The 20,639-nt window shown below is 29.9% G+C and overlaps 1 protein-coding gene across 2 annotated transcripts in view; it reads left to right on the top strand.

Moving 5' to 3' along the window:
* LOC124536033 (fibrous sheath CABYR-binding protein) overlaps window positions 1–20,639 on the top strand; it is a 59,440-nt gene that overhangs the window by 19,366 nt on the left and 19,435 nt on the right. For both annotated transcript variants that reach the window (XM_047112431.1, XM_047112430.1), the window contains exons 4-6: window positions 1,843–2,012; window positions 4,575–4,715; window positions 7,893–8,022. In XM_047112431.1, the coding sequence (XP_046968387.1) occupies window positions 1,843–2,012; window positions 4,575–4,715; window positions 7,893–8,022 (441 nt within the window). The remainder of the gene's footprint in view (window positions 1–1,842; window positions 2,013–4,574; window positions 4,716–7,892; window positions 8,023–20,639) is intronic.

Here is a 20,639-nt window from a genome sequence, read left to right as displayed (position 1 = left end):
TGTTGAGGATAGCCATCGTTTGAAGTCAATTTGGGGCGTAGAATCAAGTTATGCTCACCATAAAATGCGATGTCATCAGATCTGAATCAATATATATAATTTGAACTCTATAAACAAGACAAAGAGATTCTAATTCAGCTTGAAAGTTTTGACCTAAACAAACAAACATTTCAAGTTAAATAAAAGCCTGTAAGCCGACCAGTGTTTAGTAGAAACTGTTCGGGTGTAATTGAGTAGCATTACTCTACACTAAGTTTTGCATTTATAATATCGACAATCGATATTCAATTACATATTGCAGTCCAAAATGTGATTACATAGTTTGTTTGTAATAAATAATGAGACAATTATGGATTCTTTTCAGAAGTAAAATAACATGAAGAAGAATCAAGTATCAAGACTAGGCTATCGCTCTAATAATCGTTTTTTTTTAATAAGAAATTGTTTGCATGATTTATTTTGATGGTCCGATAGTAGGTACATATATTTAAAAGTATTGTTTATTAGGGAGTTAAAGTTTTTAATTGTTTGTAATTTTTTTTAATAAGTATGGACTGAAGTTTTAAATTCGAAAGATACATTTTAGAACAAGTAGATTATATTGCAGATAAAGGAGAACATTCTGAGGTGCTCTACCTTTATTGGTATTAAGGCTTTGAGCCCTTGGTACCCAGCTACTAAGCTGGGTTTAGCAGTTTTGTGCAAACAAAGTCAAACATTCTTTCATCAATATAATATTTTATTTGCATCACAATACGTATACTGTGTATTTGTTATGAGGAAAAGTCAGCCTCAGTTAATTACACATTCGAGAGACATAGATCAACACAGCATCTTAGATTGCACGATTCGCACTTCACATGAAATAAAAAAAAAAGTTGATTGCACTAATTATACGATAATACGACATGCAAAAAGAAAAACTAGTTTGTTACGGTCGGAATTGTAGGTTTTTCTAAGCTGTTTTATTCCGCTTTATGTTACCGGTGTTATTGAAGTTTTTTTTTAATACAAATTATATATTTTCTGGCATAAAAATATTACAATGAACGATGCGAGCACGGTAGCAATTTGGTCTATTATTGTTTAGTGAGTGCTGTGTAATCTGTGTGTGTGTGTGTGTGTGTGTGTTAGTATCTCTAAATTGCTACGTATTGTGCCGTGTGATTATATTCTACACGAATGGTTGCGAAGTGCAAAATTTTATTTCATTTATATGCGTACGATTCACCTCTTGCTCTATTGGTTGCATGTTTACTTCACTTGCGATTGGAATATTTCTCTAACCTTAATAATAATACCTTTTACAATCGACTCGCTTCCATGAAGTCTATTTGATTTCTCTGCTCTGAGAATACTGACTATTCCGGTGTGAGTTTCGTTATTGTAGATCGTATGCCTCAATGCATCTTGAATATATTATTATAATATATATTATTGAAACTCGAATGTATATAATGTTACAGTATTTTTTTAAATTTGACTGCATTTTTAACGTAGAATATTTTATATGTCGTTCATAGATTCCCCTTGTAAAAACAATATTTATTAGTTAGTATAATGTATGTACATAAATAATACGTCTTGAAAGAAGTATCTCATTTGAATATATGATAAAGCAAAGCTTGAAGAAATACAGATTTATAACGAAACAATACTCTGTACTACAACAATACATAGTAAAATAAAACGTTATATTTAAAAATAGAACGTTGTTGATACAATCAACGACAGTATTGCGTACTACTGATTAATATGTTAATTTTTTTTTTATTTTACTTCCATGGACAATTTAAAGGTCGAACCATAGTAATAAAACATGTATTATCTATTTGTTTTTAGAAAATCGATGACGTTAAAGTCGATACGGCGAACTCGGGCAGCGACGAGAGTTCTGAATCCGACAGTTCCGGCGAGGAGGATGATGACGACCTCATCAGGCCCATGTTCAAGCTCCCCATACAGTTCGACCTCGACGAACTCGCCGGTGCTTTCTTGGCAAACAACCAGAAGTAAGTACTACATTTGACTGCATTTTTAACGTAGAATATTTTATATGTCGTTCATAGATTCCCCTTGTAAAAACAATATTTATTAGTTAGTATAATGTAGGCACATAAATAATACGTCTTGAAAGAAATACTCTTAATAATCTATAATTAACCAAGGACATTTACTTACATTTACTTACTTTTAAGTTTTTTTTACAATACAAATAATTATTATTATTTAGTGTCGAATAAAATAGTTTTGATGTCTAGTTTTATTGATTAAAGCAATATATTGTATCATTAAAAACGTATATAATATTGAGTATATATAAATGATGATGTAGTAAACAGATATGTTATTAACGCGCAAAAAGTGAAGACCAGAAAACGTCCTAATTGGGACGTTTGCCTTTAGTTGTTTTTGTAGTAATACGTTATAATACATTATAATTATGTAGTAATACGTTTCGCGTAATTAAAACATCTAGTTATCCCTTTTACTTATTGTTTTTATCAAGCTATCATTTTACTTTTAACGAAATGTAAAAATAAACCAAAATAAACGGTCCCCGGCGCGGCACACTTTTGTCTGTTGTTTAGTATGGATATAACATATCTGTTTATTAGAATATCATTGGTATATATATAGACAATTACACAAGACAAATTCGAAACTGGGTTTATTTTGTCGTTTGAATATCGAAATAATTGTCAATAGGCGCTGCGTTACTGCCATAATAACAATGATAGTTCAGTCATTGTGAGGCCGTTGTGGTTGTGTTGTTGTCAAGGATTTAGAAATAATCAACAATAATAGAAAACGGCTCGTGACATTGAATCTAAAAAGAAAAAACGTTTGAGTGCGTTCAGTACCACTTGTATATTTGTACATTAAATTATGCGTATTTTTATGCATTCCTATTTGTTTTGATGTTAGATAATATGTTATAAATTGAATATGGCATTGGAACATATGTTGTTCATTTTATATGAAGTTGGAATTTTCTACTACCTCGTAACTTTTTACTGGGTGGACCGATTTTGATAATTTTATTTTTGTTTGAAAGGTAGTGCTTCCCGTGGGGTCCCATTTTAATTTTATTTTTTTCTGATGATGGTATCCCTATGAAAACGACATAAGTCTTAAATTTGCATTATGTCTATGCGCGACAAATAGATGAATAACTGAAAATTGCGTCAACCAATTTTGATGATTCTTTTTTTATCATAAAATATATAATTCAAGGATAGTTTGGTAAAAGTTTGGTAAGGTTCTGAGCATAGGATCCATAACAAAGTAACGGAACGGAAGGAAACGGAAAAATTCTGAGGAGCGCATTAGCGATACTCGGCCGAATCTTTCATTTATAGGTTATTTGAATATTTGAGTCACCTTCCGTAATGTGGTTATGTTTATGTAATTATCATAGTCGAATATTATAATCAACTAGCTACCCACCCCGGCTTCGCACGGGTGCAATACTAATACTAAATATACTACAGAATTTGTTTATTTACGACATCACATTGCAAACTTTTAAAATTATCAGTGTTTCTTTACTATATTGTTCATGTATTATATATACAAACTTTCACCTATCTATTAAAAAAAAACCACATCAAAATCCGTTGCGTAGATTTAAAGATATAGGGACAGAGAAACCGACTTTGTTTTATACTATGTAGTGATGGTACTCCTAAACGGCTCACAGTTAGGGATTGGTTTTCTTGGCTGACACCGGCTCCAAATATAACAATAACAATAACTACGTTATATAATCGTAAATCAACTTTTAAGTATTCTAATATTTTTCATTTCATTTTACTTAGGAGGACTCTAAAAATATGTTGAATACGCAATTATTTTTAATACTTTTTAGTGCATATTCATTTGTTTTATAACAGTGTTTTGTTTGAAGTCGGTTTTTCTTTTTGTTAAAATTTTTATATTGATAACGTCACTTCATACTAAAATCTTGAAAACGAAATACTTAGTCTTATTTTCTTTCGTTTGACTTGTATTAACCCATTAAGCATTATAGCTGTTATAAAACAAAAAATAAACTATTGTAGAGATAGTGAATGTATGTCGATAGGATCATGATGTGGGTACACCAATTAACACACAGAACAATTTTAATTTCCGTAGTAGTTAATATATCTTTTAAATTTGTTAATTATGATTTTAAATTTGTCAATTATGACGACCTCCATGGTCGAGTGGTGTGTACACTGGTTTTCATGGGTACGCCACTCTGAGGTCCCGGGCTTGTTGTTGTGTGCTTGTTGTCTTGGGTCTGGGTGTTTGTGGTACCGTCGTTACTTCTGATTTCCATAACATAAGTGCTTCAGCTACTTACATTGGGATCAGAGTAATGTATGTGATGTTGTCTCATATTTATATTTATATTTATATTTATAAATAATTTCAGTCCGAGCGGTTTGACTCAAGACATCATTTTGTTTTTAGTTATTACTTATATTATAGTTTCATAAGTAGTAAGACTAATAGAATAATTTACATGATAACACAATAATTTGTTCAGTTAGTAAGATATGTATTAATGTGCGCGTTGCTTGCAGAGGTCGCATGAACTGCGTTGTGGAGCGGCGCCACGAGGAGTCGATGGAGAACAAATTCCCCTTCAACATCCTGGGCGCCTTCGCGCCGCGCGCCGCGCCCGCCGAGCGCGTCGCCATCATCTGCCACGGCGGCGACGAACGGTGAGAACCTTTAGCTTCCAGTACTAATCTGATCTAAATCTTAATATACCAGATTTAATATAATGCTACCCGTTTGGGGTGTACCTTAGAAAATCAAAGAATATTGACGCTCCTTTTGGTCTTCTAATAGACAGATCGTAGTCAATATTATTGTTTAAATTAGCGTTGGGGTATAAACTATCCCCTCGGACATGGTTAGACGTAGCATTTTTGGAAAAAAAATGTTAGTTTTTTATACCAAGTATTATTCAAAAGTTACGTAAAATTGGTTTATATTAGACAGTTAATGTTGAAATGTTGCTTGAATTACGCACAAGAATAATAAAGTTCATATTTATTTGAATATTTGGTAAAAACTAAGAAAACATACTTTTCATCTAATGTCTTATATCTTGTAATCAAGATGACTGATATTTTCAGCCAGCCTCACGTTCGATAAAATCTGTGACGATTTACAAATCAACCGACGTTGCTGATGAATTAAAAATTGTTTTCAAAACAGCGATTCGCTCGCGAGCGATTTAATGTAAATATTTAACTAAATTTGATTTTCCAATAAATAATTCACGCTGTTCGATGCGTTTAAATATGCACTCATGTTCGATAAAACCAAATACATATTTCTACGGGTTATATGTAAAAGCGAAAAAATAGTTAGCGACAAAATATATTGATTGTGAAATACTGCGTAATATGTAAAGAATTTCAGTAAATATAAATATTGCATATTTGTATTTCCGATATTCAAAATATTTTCTGTTATTCCAAGAGTCCAATATACCGACTATATTCATTGATAAAACATTTATATGTTTGTTTTTTTAAAGATACATACTTATAAAACAATAATGTTATCATAACAACGGAGCTGTTTGCGATTTGTTTAATGTTTATGTTTTTTTTGTTCAATTTGGTTGGCAGTCTGATAGTTGCATTACCTGATGATAATAGCGTACCACTTACCATCAGGTTATTTTTTCATTACTACACACAAATGAGTATAGGAAAGGTTACTTAAATGTTAACTTTTAAAATAGATCATAATATTTATAAAATAGGCAGGTGGTCGGGCAAATGGGCTACCTGGTGGTAATTGTTCACCGCTGTCTATAGACGTTGGTGTCATAAGAAATTTTAATCATGCCTTACACCTCTAATGAACCACTAAACTTGAGAACTAAGTTATTTTATCTCTGGTTGTTGTTACATTGGCTCACTCATCCTTCAAACTGGAACTTAACAATGCATAGTATTGCTGCTTGTAGGTAAAATACATGACTAATCTATTCATTGATTCTATTGATCTTAAAGACGATACCTCTACTGTAAGTTAGTCAGGAGTTGGTTAGTGACTACAGATGATTTGACAACCGATGCTGTAACCCCTTGGAGATTATGTTATTGTTTCATTTCATTGAAGGTATAAAATACTACTACGTAGATGTTCTTCACATTCCTTGAATTAGAAATGTTTAAATTGAAACGATTTTCCTTTATTCTTTTAATTAATTTTAGCCTAGCAAAATTTTGATCAAAATTGAAGTCACCATTCAATAAAACAAAAAAAAAATTAATAAAACTTTGTTCATCCGTTACGAGCTCCATTGTCACAGATACAAAAGTTAATTTCATGACACATCCTTTTTTGGATCGGGTCTTTCGATCCATATTGTTGATCGAAGATCAGGTTTAATAGATAATCAGCATTATGTATCGGTCGAAACATATTGCTAGTTTCACAATTAATTCACAATCAACAAACAATTTATTTTCCAAGTACTAACAATGATATGAGTATATTTCATTGAAATTATAAATATATTTTATTATTTATATATGTTATTAAATAACATGTAAAATATATTATAATAAATAAAGTTAAATGGCAAACACATTCAGGTTAGACATAGTTATGTTAGCGAATAACCTAGTTCAGGTGTTTTGTTTTTATTATATCTTATATTTAATTTCATTACTTATTATTTTTTTATAGATAAAGAGCGTGAAAGTGTGCTTTCACTTAATCAGTCTGTGTTATTATATAAATTATTGTATAACTATATAATATACAATAAAATTGAAGTTGTTTGTAATATTAAACTAATCGCTTTTTAGTGAATGCAATTTTTATATGTGCGCATTACATACCTATACCAAAATTATTTTTTTCAATTTTTGTCTGTCTAACTGTCGGTTTAAATTAGGCTACAAAAATAACTTTTTTTGTTAAATTCAAGAAGACGTAGGCTCAGCACAGCATATATCAAAGTAGTAACAATATAATAAAGGCTTACTCTTTTATATAATCGACACTCGGAGAGTGTATACAAACTTAATAAAAGAAATGAGGCAAGTTTTTAATTTCTTTTTGCCAATGCTAATTGACTACCCCGAGTTAATTTTCGATATTGTTGAATTATTCTATTAATTTTAATATTTGATGTTGAGGAACAAATTCTTTAGACCCGAGACTTATAAACGATGTGTTTTTAAATAAAATCTATAACAAATAGAATAAATTGTAAAATGGATCGTTTAAAAATTAATGTTGATGCTATGCCTTGGTTAAATAAAATTCTTAGTAAGTACTCTAATTGAAATAAAACTTATTAAAATATAAAGAAATTATTTCAAATTATAAAGACAATTGTTGCATTAAAATGTTAGAACACATTTTTGAGTATGTTTTTCGGTTAGGCGTTTACACTTACAATTACCAAACTTGAGTTAACATTATCAATGTTAACTCAAGTTTGGTAATTTAATTTAATAGGTAATGGTAATTTTTACAACAGGAAGTGAAATAAAATATTTTTTTCTAAGACGTTCTTACATCTTATTCAATAACATAATGGAATTTATTTATTAGCTTTGTGTTTTTTGGACGTTTTAACAAAATGTTTCCTTATATCGCGTACAAAAAGAAAATCTGATGGACAAAAAGGTCGCAAATATATATTTTTGTATCAAAGAATGCACAACCATTTTTTCATTTGTAATTCGATATGAACACATTATAAATAAAATATTTGTAATCTCATCAAAATTAATTATAATTATATATAATAATTAGCTAACATTTATTATAGAGGATGAACAATAAGTTCTTTCAGAGACACAGAAGGGATGAATATTAGGGAAGCTGTGGATATATAATAATCGAGTACTCTGTTGCAGAGCGATGCCGATGTTCCCCGACCCGCAGTCGCAGGTGTTCGCGTTCCCGCTGTCGGGCCCCGTGCGGCTGCCGCTGCGGCCCGCGCCCGAACGCGCCGCGCCGCACCGCCCCGCGCCCTTCCCGCTGCCCGTAAGTTATCATGTTATATATTCAGCTTCTATATACAGCCGATTGGTTTCTACGTCATAGAATTGGTGTACACCCAGTTCGGTGACTTTTAGAATCCGTTGGGCAATCTGTTTCGACTGCAGGGAGGTACATTGGCGCTGACGTCATTGTTCGCTCCAGAGAATTTCTTGATTCAAATAACCGAGTAACTGGTGTTTAGAAGTTCATTGGTGCGTAGAATTGGGACCCAAAACGTGTTTTAGTATTGAGCCATTAGACCAAAAAGCATTTTATAAACAGCAGGCGAACAAGGGATTTAGTTTAATGTGTCATAAACGGCTACCAAGTTTCGACCCAGCCTTGGATCATATATTTTGAAACTTATCGTTGCAACAATATAAACCTAAAGGACTAATTATCTTCAAAAAGACTTTCACTTTGTAATTTAATAAACAATTAGTTAATCCTTAATTTTTTAAAACTTCATCAAATGCTGTCGTACTAAAACATACATATTTTATTAATAGTATTTGTTTTTTTTTTTATTCTAGTCGTTTGTTATAAGTTTTCTAATTAAATATCAAATTATACTTTACGTTGGCTTAAAACTTTTAATATTAAAAGTAACCACTTCTAAACTTGAATATTTTCAATAAAATTCTGTACAGTATTGTGTTCGTCGTTATCGTAATAGCTAAGGTAATTTAACACTGATAGAGTCAATGATATTAAATGCTTTTAGCGTAAGCGAGATGGAAAGCTAAGTGAAGTTAAATTGTATGGTAAAAAGTATGCTAAATATTTTTATATTAGGTACATTTATAATTGGTAAAATATAGCTTAAAAAGAGTATATTATCAAAATCCTGAGGAAACATAAAAAAACAAAAAAATATGCCCTTTTTAAAGCGGGCTCATAAGAGTATGTCTGAATCATATCGTAATGTAATCATTAACGTGTTGAATTAAATGTAAAACAACCACCAGTACCCCCGCAAGAAACTAACTAGTCTCTCTAATAATTTAAATCGTATCGTAATCGTAAATTTATATATTATTAGGTAATAATGCTTTTCATTATCATTACATAGTATAAAAAAAGTCGCTTACTGTCTGTCCCTATGTATACTTAGATCTGTAAAATTACATAACAGATTTTGAAGCGGTTTTATTTAATAAAGAGTTTGATTTTAGAGGAAGGTTTATGTGTGATAGAGATTGACTGAAAAACTGTGAACATTGTAAGACATTCTGCAGTATATTTTGTATCAGCATTGCAACCGTGCGAAGCCGCGACGGTTGCTAGTTAAAGTATATTTTATAATTATAATATCTTTTCGGTTTGTACTTTCGTTGTGTTCGATTCCCGGTATCTGACACTGAAAGCGCTGGCGGCATCAAACCTATATCACAGTTACAAGTAAGAGTACATATAAATAATAACAACACATTGAATTGATATTTTAGTTGTATGTTTTTAAATATTTGCTTTAAAACAAATAGTGATACATACGTTTTCCGTTTTCATTTTGCTGTTCATACGATAAAATATTTACACAGTTAACCCCAACTGTTTGAAATATTTGTCAATAATTTTAGTAATGCAATTGATGCGCATTTTATGGAATATTTACTGTTTCCTTAGTTTGTATAATATACTATTACATTGAATTAATATTATTTATAGTTCTAATTCTATCTGGGTAGGTCTATAAAAGATAAAATAAATAAATAAAGTTAGCATACTTTATAATGGAAAATATCTAATATAGGAATATACTGAAGGCATTCTAAGACTTAAATTAATAGGTATATATTTTGAGTCCGAAATATTTCTCAAATTTAAAATCTTATTTAATAAACAAGCTAACAAGCTAACAAAAAAGGTAAATGCAATGCACTTGGTTCGTGATTTCAATACGAAATGTGTTTTTATGTTTGATCCTTTGTTCGTCCTTTAAGATATCCGAAGATAAACAGAGCACGACGTTGAGTTTGTTGTAAAAAATAAATAAAGATACGAACATACCTAACGCTTTTAATTCGTTTTACGTTGCCTAATACGAACAAAAGATTTAACTGCGAGATAATGATGACACGTGCAAGTGAACTGAGATAGATATGAGATATGTTTAAAGATTGGAGTTTAGTTATTCAATAAATCTGCCATTAAAGTTTATTTCTAGAAAGAGACTCCTATTATTGCTATCTCTATTTGATACAATACGTAGTAGAGTCTCGCTGCCTTCATTACTTGTACTTGTTGTTGTAAGTTAACTTGTTTTCTGCATTTCTGTTTCTCCTTTCGTCATCGGTTCAGCCAAAAAAGTTGATATGGCTGATCATCAAACTCATATAGACATGAGAAGATGACAAAGGAAAGTAAAGGCAAAATAATAGTGACGTTGATGATGAACATGATGAAAATGATCACGTGATTTATAAATGTATCTATATTTGTTTATTTAATGTCGTTATATATTAAATCAAGCGATTGATAAAGTACATATGACTTAGGATACGTTGCGTAATATGCACTTACTAATTCTCAGCGCCGTATCGACTACTAGCATAAAATCGATTCGACCTCAAGCATTTATTATTGAAAAGGAAATGCATATCAGTAATAGATGAGTTAATTTCTCAAATAATTATTGTTTCTTTCCTAACTTAGAAATTTCCCTTACCGATATCCGAGAATTAATCAAAAGGTCTTAATTATTAAACGTAATTATTATTATGCTACATTTGTATTTAAAATATCTCGATTTTAGTTTCGAAGAGAAGTATACACGCTCACATGCATATCCAATAAAAATCTCTCACATATATTATTTATTTATAATATAGATTTTTTACAATGCCATTGCATATTTAAATCACTTACTGTTAGTAAATTCCTTTTCCGTTTAACAGTTGTTTCTTATTTAAACTTCCTTTCAAAACAATCTCAGATTACGTTTTGTAAATAATAAAATTAATCCGACTTTCTAATTGTAAATACTACACATAAAAAGTAAAGTGTATCGGGTACAAAGTATTAATATAACTAATAGTTACTTAGTACTACTAATTAATAGTACACCTTAATAATAGCCCTTAAATATTTAAAAACATATAACATAACATGTGTATCTAGTGATATTATTTCATACTTTACTATAAAACACAAAAAAATACTTATTGTATTGTACAAAAGGCGATATTAAAGTTCAACACTTATACGAGTTAAGCTTCGGAAGTGTAGGTAAGAACGATCGTAGCTCTGCAAAACACATTAAAAATAGAGTTACATAAATGAATACAAGATACAACTTTAATACATACATGTAACATACATAAAATTACGGCTTAAAATATCTTAGAATGTCAATGTTTGGCGGTGCACTGTGGAAGAAGTGACGTTTTATTTTGTCTGAGGGCGTACGTTAGTTTAGCGGGTCCTGTCCAAAATAAATATGTAGGTATAAATATGAGATAATATTAACCCATACAAAATGTTATATGTATCAACTATTAACCTCTTTTGCGTAAATAAATCTTTTTCTTAGTCCATTAGAATCAATATATTTGCTAAATATCAATAACTTTGTCTTTATGAAATATTTTCAAGCAAAATATCAAACCTTTAATTAAAAAATATTTTCTTCAAATTAAGTTAACATAAAGGATCATGAGGTGATCGTTTTGTTTTATTTAATTTAGTAAATTAAAGGGTATTACAAAAACATTTTCATAATAATGCTAAAATTAGGATTTTATTTTATTTTAATACAATTAAAAATAATGTTACAATTAAACGACGTAAGAACATTAAACATTGATGTTTATCGTTACATTTCTTAAAATATTTACACCAATAAAAACTTGAATTTTATTAAAAACCAAGGTTAGAATAATTAGGCAGTAAAATTATTTGAGTACGAAAAGTAAAATTACAATGACCCACATCTTAAACTGTGCAAGGATTTTTTCATTAATTATTTTTTTTATCAACATCATTAATTTTTAATTTTATTTTAAGCGTAGCAGTATCGCGGTGCCGTACTTTTTATCATTTAAATTAGATTATAGATACAATGATGCATTAATTCTTAATTATTCTGTAGAAAAGATTTTCCTAGAGCGGTGACTTCAATAAGTTACTTGAAATAAGGAAATTTTAATATTCAATTCTGCATTTTGATGCAAGTGATTAATTATTGTATAATTACTACGATATTTGTTAACAGTACATTTTTTCAAAAGTTTAATTTACTAATTATATTCCAAAAATGTTTGTTGCATAAATAAAATTTTTAATAGGCCGTTCACACAAGCAGCTTTTAAATTTACAATGTGATTTATTATTATAGTTTTGAATAAACTTAATGACTTATTCTGTATATGTATCCGCTGTGCTTTGTTACGTTCGGAGATTTTCTATCGATCCTCGCTCTATACGCTCTATTCACTGCGAAAGCTTTTTACGCAACGCTTAATTAACTCCCGTGCGAATGGTCGTATAAGCTCTAGTTTCCTAGGATAGCGGTGTCGTGATATGGGAAGCTATGTCGGACATAAAAAGTCGATTTTAGTCGGTATACATGATAATAATGGCACTGGTATTTGGCGTTACGGTGGCTTTCACGTCATCACGTTTCCATAGTTTTAGAGGCGGACATCATTCGATGCTATATAGCGACTAATGACGGCACCGCTATTCAAGGAAACCTGAGCTTTACAGTCTATTACGGTGACAGACAGTGGTGACATCTCAATGCTGAGCAAAGCGTCATATCCTGTTTAGGATAAGGTTTTGGGGCCTCATTTATGTAATTCATGAATTCAGCACATAAATGACTGATTTGCTGATTCGGATTAAAAACTGCGACGTTCTGTCGAGATCCTCAAAATCGTGATCAAGTCATTAGACCATAGCTAAGCTTTATTATAAAAAGTATAAAAAAGCTTAAGTGTTTATGTAAATTTATATTAAATAATATTTTGGCACGTGAGTTAATATTTTACTCATAGTTATTTAATGGATTACCAAATTTATTTAAACATTCCAATCGGACTGAGTCAGTTTAAACTCATCTCATGATCACGACAGTGGCAACTTGGTCGAAACTTTTAGCAAATGCATAGAAAATATACCGGTTAACTGACGAATATTATATATATAAAGAAATAATAACATACATCGCTTTAAAATGCAAATTTACCAAAGTCTCACGTTAAACGAGAAGCTTGCATAATCTTATATTACATATCCTCTGAGAATCTCTATTTCCCGGGATAAAGTAAAACATATTGTGAGCTAAAATCATGTCAAGTTAAGTGCGACGATTTTCAAACAGAATATAGATAGATAGATAAACTAAAGTAACTGCGGAGCTAAGCTGAGCACGCTGCTCCGGTGCGGGTTTGGGTGTATATGTTATTTCTGAATTTCATCCGTCACGTGCAAACTCCACGTGACAGATTCAGACAGATTTTTTAAATTTGCGGTTTGAGCTATGCCGCGTGGAACTACAAAAACTAACGACTCTATACCGTATATCTTATTGCTGTTTGATTGTTATCGTAGTTCTATAGCGATGAAGGCTGGATTTGCTTTTATTCTTACGAGTAGGGATGAGGTATTACTAGACAATTTTTGACATATTAAAGTGTTTGTAATTCATCAATGCAGTCAGGAAGAATATTGTTCAAGTTTCAGAACAAACAAAATTATAGTTGCATGTAGTAGGAAAGCAAATGTTCATTGTCGCTTTACAAAAGTTACGAAAACCGAAACTAACTCAGAGAAACGTTAACAGTTTGTATGGCAAGCATACATTTATTTCGAAATATTGTCCTTTGGAAGTTATAGTTTTATTATTATGTACGTTTCATATTTTTAGACGTAAATTGTTTAAAAGGAAACTCATGGATGGAATATATATATACTAAAGTCCCTTAGTAACGGATTTCCATAAAGAATATTTTTTTGTAATTTTTAGAATCATATTATTATACAACCATGACTAAAGAAAGATATTATTCTAATTTAAAATTACGAGAACCAAGAGGACCATTAAACCGCCACTGAAGGAATTGGAGCGTCGACAAATTATTTTTCTTATTAGAAAAACCGCTTCAAGTGTGGGGCCGAGGCTAATAATGTTGGACCTAACTAGAAATCATATGTTAACCCAAATTCTGAGTTGAGTGAATATTATGGCCTTCGTATTTATCTAGAAAGGATAACGTACGATATATCTAACACTGGTAAATAAATAATTACTCGTTTCGTAACACGAAATACTTAACAAAAATCAGTCCCGATGGGTCATTGCACCTTTACTGGTTTCGCAGCTTGAATGCACATGGGCTTATGCAATAACTATCCGGTTTTGGCCAATGATCACCTACTTTTTTTGTTTAAGCAACCATCAGGGCCCTTGCACTGTAATAATGGACACGAACGTACTTCGAATATTTTTAAAGATTAATGAGCAAAAAGTTTTTAATGCTTGGTTCAAGCTTAGGATACTTATTTTATAGTATGGTTCTGCAATTTGGTTTACGATTCGTAAAAAGCTTTGGAATAATGGAAAGTTGTTTATTTTTAATTCATGAACTGAAAATATTAAGCTTCAATTATAAAATTGAATTATAAATTACATACATACTTCTTTTAATTACATAAAAAAATCATCGAAGTCGTTCAGTTATTAAAAATATTTTTAACTGTTTTTTCTTCAATCGCTACATTATTTTGACTTCATCGTAACAGTTATTTTTTTATTGAAGGTAAAAATATTGTATTTCATTTTTTTTTTCATTTGCATTGAGTAACAAAATTGATTGTTTTAATTTGAAAGCGTAACAAAAATCACGATCGTCAAAAAAAAGAACGTTGAAACGGCTTTGTTTCACAATACAGAGTTGAAAAACATTTTTTTTCTTTAATCTCAACAACATTTTTGTAGCAAAATATTAAATACTATAATTAGTTTTTAAGGCAAGTACTTTGAGTTATTGAAATACGTCAACCGCTGCAGAAGATTTAAGGTAAATGTAAGAGCTTGTAAGCCACTGAGTTTTCTTTGTGTTTTACGATTTAGCACTTGACATCTTGAAATACAACCTGTTTGCTTTGTAATTTGATATTGTTACTATGTGATTATTATTGTTGTAGCATTGTATATAATTGGCGGTGTGCAAGCACAACTAACGCTTGATTTTTTGTTATTTAAAGTGGAAGTGTTATATAATAGTTCAAGGACTCCATATAAAAACGCCGTTCATCAAATCTCACGATAAGATAAACCTGAAATCTTATAATATATTTTGATTTAAACAATTATTTTAAAATAATTTAATTACTTTAAAACTGAACTATTCTAGACATTTGCTTTATAATATCATTTTCACTGAATACACTATAAATTTTTGATCCAATAATAGAATAAAGCTACTAAATTATGACAAAAGGAGCCGTCGCTTCTTTAATTTATTTCGGTATAAATTTGTCATACCATGCTTTTCTGCGACGCAGGTGACCTACGTTAATTTATTGCTATTTGATTACTTGTTCCCAATTAATTTATTCTATTCAAAATGTCGATAAGTGAGTATCTATATCGAATCACTAATCGATTGTTTTATCGATTTAGAAATAAGAACATTAATATCGATAAAATCGATTGTCTCATTTATAAAGCTAAATGTTTTTTGTCATATTTATATAGGTAAATACGTACTAGCATTCAATAGCGATTAAACTTGTTCTCTGTCGTACTCGTGAGAACAATGCCATGGACATTATATAAATAGAGTTTTGGCTGTTATATTTGTAATAACAAAAGGTTTCGTCGAGTTATAACTTAAGTGTTGTAGAGAATTATTCGTTAATGTTTTCTGAATTCGTATGTAAATGACAAACTTATATTCAAATATATTTGTTTTTCTTAAAATGTTGTTAAAGCAGGGCGTTTAGAAAAAAATAATATCGACTACCAGCAGTAGTAACAAAACAAAAAAAACAATTAATTACACCTAAAAACTGACATTATTATTTATTTGAAAAGATAATGAGGCGTATTGCTATTATGTAGTTTTATTTTATTTATGGGTAACAAACAATATACGCCTTTTTTGTATGAGATTTAAATTTCAATAAGTTTTTTTTTCGTTCAATAAAAAGTAAAGGATAATGATTACTTCATTTTGATTGATTTATAACATAATATAAATCATTGTTAGTGATATGAAATGATTTTTATAGCACGTAAATGAAGGTTTAACTCGTTGAATTAAAAAAAAAAAATGGTTACTTGATAATCTTCGTAAAGAATCTTTAGTATTTGATTTTAAACTAATTAGCATTAAGCTGCATTGTTTACTCATTAAAGTAGAAATTTTGAGCCTTTCAAAATTGTATGTGAAAAAACATATTTTAAAGCAGTGAAAATGATGAAATATAACTTCATCTTATCTTAAGTCAATAATCAGACAAAAACAATCGCGTATCCTGTTGTCTGAAAAAACTTCTATTTTGTTTAAGCAAAGTTTAACTATAAATTGACCTCGACTCTAAGTTTCTAGTTTCAACATTTTTTAGTACTATTTTTTTAAAATATTTAAATAACTGAGATATTTAATGTTCGGATAGAGAACAAGACTGTCGTGAAGTGTACCGTTATTGAGCTTATTGCCCAAATTCAATACAAGTAAAAGGTTGTATGAACAGACCCGCGAGCTTGCCCTGGATAGGCGATTATTATCATCGACTAAATGACTAACATTACTTGTGGCTTAACGGTACAAAATAATGAGTGTACGGAACAATGAGTGAGTGTCAGTGGGGCAAACAGATGCTCATCTTATTCTTAAAGTAACTGTATGTGACACTTATCACCTTTGTTTTAATCGCAAGCGATGAATAATTTAGTGACGTGAGAATATAACCATATTTTACACTGATCGTAATTATAATAATAATATGTTTATTGTAAGCCTTTTACATATTAATAATAACTAGTAATGAAGCCAGACTAGTATGAATTGCGCGACACATCGGTGTTTCTTTCAATCACAATTAAAAGACCATATTCATTTGTTTTAATCTATAACAAACCTTCAAATATAGTATCGTAATAAAAGTACATTTTATGTATGTAGAAGGTATATACATAAAATGTGTTTCAAATTTACATTTTCCTTTATTTTTTATAAATTTGTAATATTACGAGCAATGAACCGCAGTGGTAGCAGACGTGACATTTTATACCAGTCTCCCGGGTCTAGGGAAACGTTAATTCATTGGATCATTCTTTAGCCCGACCTCTGATAGCAAGATGTAATCTTTGAGGATGAATCTACTACAGATGTCTTAAATTCAATTATTTTATCCTACATCATGTACCTATACCAAATGTCAAGAAAAGAAAAACGCTTTCTTGCCTTTCCATCTGAATAATAAATTATTGTGTCAAATAAAAAACTATACTTACAGTATGTACTCTACCTAAAGCAGAATATATATTTTGGTTTTGTAAAAGTAAAGCAGATTAATAATATATTGTTCCACTAACAATTTTTTTGTTAAATGAAGTCGTCAATATATTTTTTAAATAAATAATATTGATTCGGTTCTACTGATTAAATTGAAGGTACAACTAAGACTGAAAGATGAAGTTGCCTCGAAGTTTTCTCCTCTTTGTATTCGACCTTAACTTTTCCAAGTGTCTATTGGAATACAATTTTCTTTTAATTATAGTTTCAAAGAAGTAGTTTAAAGATATTTGTTTTTGTTCCAACCAAAAATAATTAAATTTTGTAACTCATATCAATTAATTATAACTTGTAGGGAAACTATACAATCCCACATTAATTTGTTTTTTTTTAAACTATAAAAACTTGTAAACAAATTTATTTGCTTATTGTAAATAATGTTATTTTTTTACTGAGTTAGAGTAATCAAGAATTTTTAACCATGTGAATTAAGCTATAAAAAATATTTTAATGACTTCCCGTACAATCATATAAATATTATCGTGTAAATAAATGAGTTTGTCAAGTTTTCATTAAAGTTGATTGCTTAATTCAGTTAACGAGCCCGTTCCCTGAGGGAAAATAGTGCATTAGGTATATTAAAGAGACAATACTCTCGGAGTAACGCAGGCCGTCATAAATTGTCAACTTTATTCATTTGAATCCGAAAACTGTACATATACAACCTATATTTTCGAATGTCCCTGTTGTTTGGCTGTATAGGTACTAAATAAGTGCTCATAATTCTTACGATTAAATCGCACCTGTCATAAAGTCATAATGTTAGGATTCGCTAAATCACATATAACATGAGACTAACGCTAGAATGTTTTTTAAAGAGATGTTAAATAACGCTGTCGTTTTCATCGAAGGCTGATGTCTTGTTACCCGAGTCTAATTTAAGTTGAAGGGCAGAGGGTAAACGCCCCATTTACTAGTTCCACGGTACGCGGATAGCGCTGTCTGTTCTCAGTAATGATAAAACATTTTACTTGTCTACTTGCACACGAATTAAACTGATTACAGCAGTTCTTAACCATTTTGAGGTTTGAACTTGGTAATAAAATTACTACAATAAATAATTACTACTATTTTTCTTATAAATAAAACAATCTTAATACATACCAAATCTTAAATGAGTTTGAGTTTTTAAATCGTCACGTTACAGGATAAAATTGATTGACAAGTTACAAACGATTTGGCATGTGGGTTGTACCAAAAAGAATTGACAAGAAACTAAGTAATTCTAAATATTATACTGAAGCCTATCACAAAATGCCTTAATATGAAACAAGCTTATATGAGTCTAATATCAACATTTGCGACATAAAAGACACCGCGGGGCTACGTGTATCTTAACGATATTGTTTTAATTAAACTTTATTAGATTATAATTTTAGCGCTAATGAACTTAATCAACATCTAATGAAAAAGCGCGTGGCTTCATTTGTTTTTATTGAATAATCTCGTTTTTTATGGTGACTAATAAGATTTAAATTTCCGTGAATAATTATCCGTATAAATGTTAATATGGATAGATGAAGTATATTTTAAGATTTTTACTGTCTTATAAGAGAAGAATAATTAATATTTTATTGTTACCGCTTTGTGTTTGTATACTTAAAATGATATGAAAAAGTATTTCAGTATTTTTTAATTAATTAAATGATTTAAACTGAACCTTTATCTGACAAAGAGTCTATTTCGCCTCAATAGAAAAACAATTGAATACACATATGACTATAACACTAGTTTGAGCAATTTAAATTAAAAAAATGGCAAAATAAATCATTCGGTGCCATAAAATGTATGTATACTCATAGAGTAAGTAGACTTTTTTTTGAATTCTCAAAATATGTACGATTATGTATCTAGTATTTAATTTCTATGTGGGTTGTTGTATTATATTTAATTAGCGTTTTTCGAAATACTATATAGAAGGTAAATCATGAATTAGTTTAATAAGTAAAGAGTACGGAGCCTTAAACTTTAAATCTAGAAATGATATGTCAACTAAAATACTGATTAACGAAATTTGTACCTCTCAGATACGGAAGCTTTCCATCAAAACAAAAATTTGTTTATACATTTTTTTGAATAGTGATTCCACATTGTATGTCGATACAGTTAAAGTTATAAATTAATTTAACACGTCTGGTCTAGTATTTGCTGAGTAAGTGAACCTTACAAATTAGTACATAACTAATATTGGATTGGTTTATTAACAAATTTATATTTGCTTGCCTAAATTAATATACAGGAAATAAATCGTACCCGTTATACGTTCACGTATATTTAATTATTTATATAGCAAAATCATTTAGTTGATTTTTATAAGATTTAAAAGAATCTCATATATTGAAACTGTTTTCGTGATAACAATATACAGATTATATAAAATATATTGGCAAGTTATAATTTAGCTGCAAATAAAAGTACGGCTGTATAATTGAAACTGTGGGCCCCAACACAGTCACGGTAATAAAAAATACAATTGCTTCTTGATATATCGGTAGGTATTTATGAGCGTAGCGATATTAGTTTTTTTGGCAGGGTCATGATTAAATAAAAAATACGTCGAATTATATATGTAATGTTCATTGCAAAGAATCTTTTGCGTTGTCAAGTTTATAGAAGATTTTCTATACACTTTACTAAAATACGGTCGAATAACTTAAAACACTAAGTCACAAATAGTTTTTATTAATAGGTTATTTGTAAAAAATAATAACAGTAAATATAAAGTATAAAATATAGTTCTAATGTTCCGGTCCAAATATCGACTTGATATATATACGAGTAAATTGAAATGGCGTTGGTATAAGTAAAAAAACTCAGAATGTTATATAACTGACTTATCAAACTTGACTTAAAATCTATTGTTTTTAATGGGCAAAAGCAGGTTGATAAAAAATGAATGCAAGTATATTATAATTCTAAACTTATTCAAAATATCTACTTATATCATAAATGCAAAAGAAATTATGTCTTCCCTTCACGTTTAAGCCACTGACCGATTTAGATAGGTATGGGGTTAGTTCGAGTCCCGGGTCAGGATATTAACTATTTTTTTTTATTGGTGGGGGTAAAATTGTGTCTGCTGATAAAGCCACA

Source organism: Vanessa cardui, chromosome 16, assembly GCF_905220365.1.
Source record: "Vanessa cardui chromosome 16, ilVanCard2.1, whole genome shotgun sequence".
Lineage (NCBI taxonomy): Eukaryota > Metazoa > Arthropoda > Insecta > Lepidoptera > Nymphalidae > Vanessa > Vanessa cardui.
Note: the sequence above shows the minus strand (reverse complement) of the source record. Positions and strands in the feature narration are given on the sequence as shown.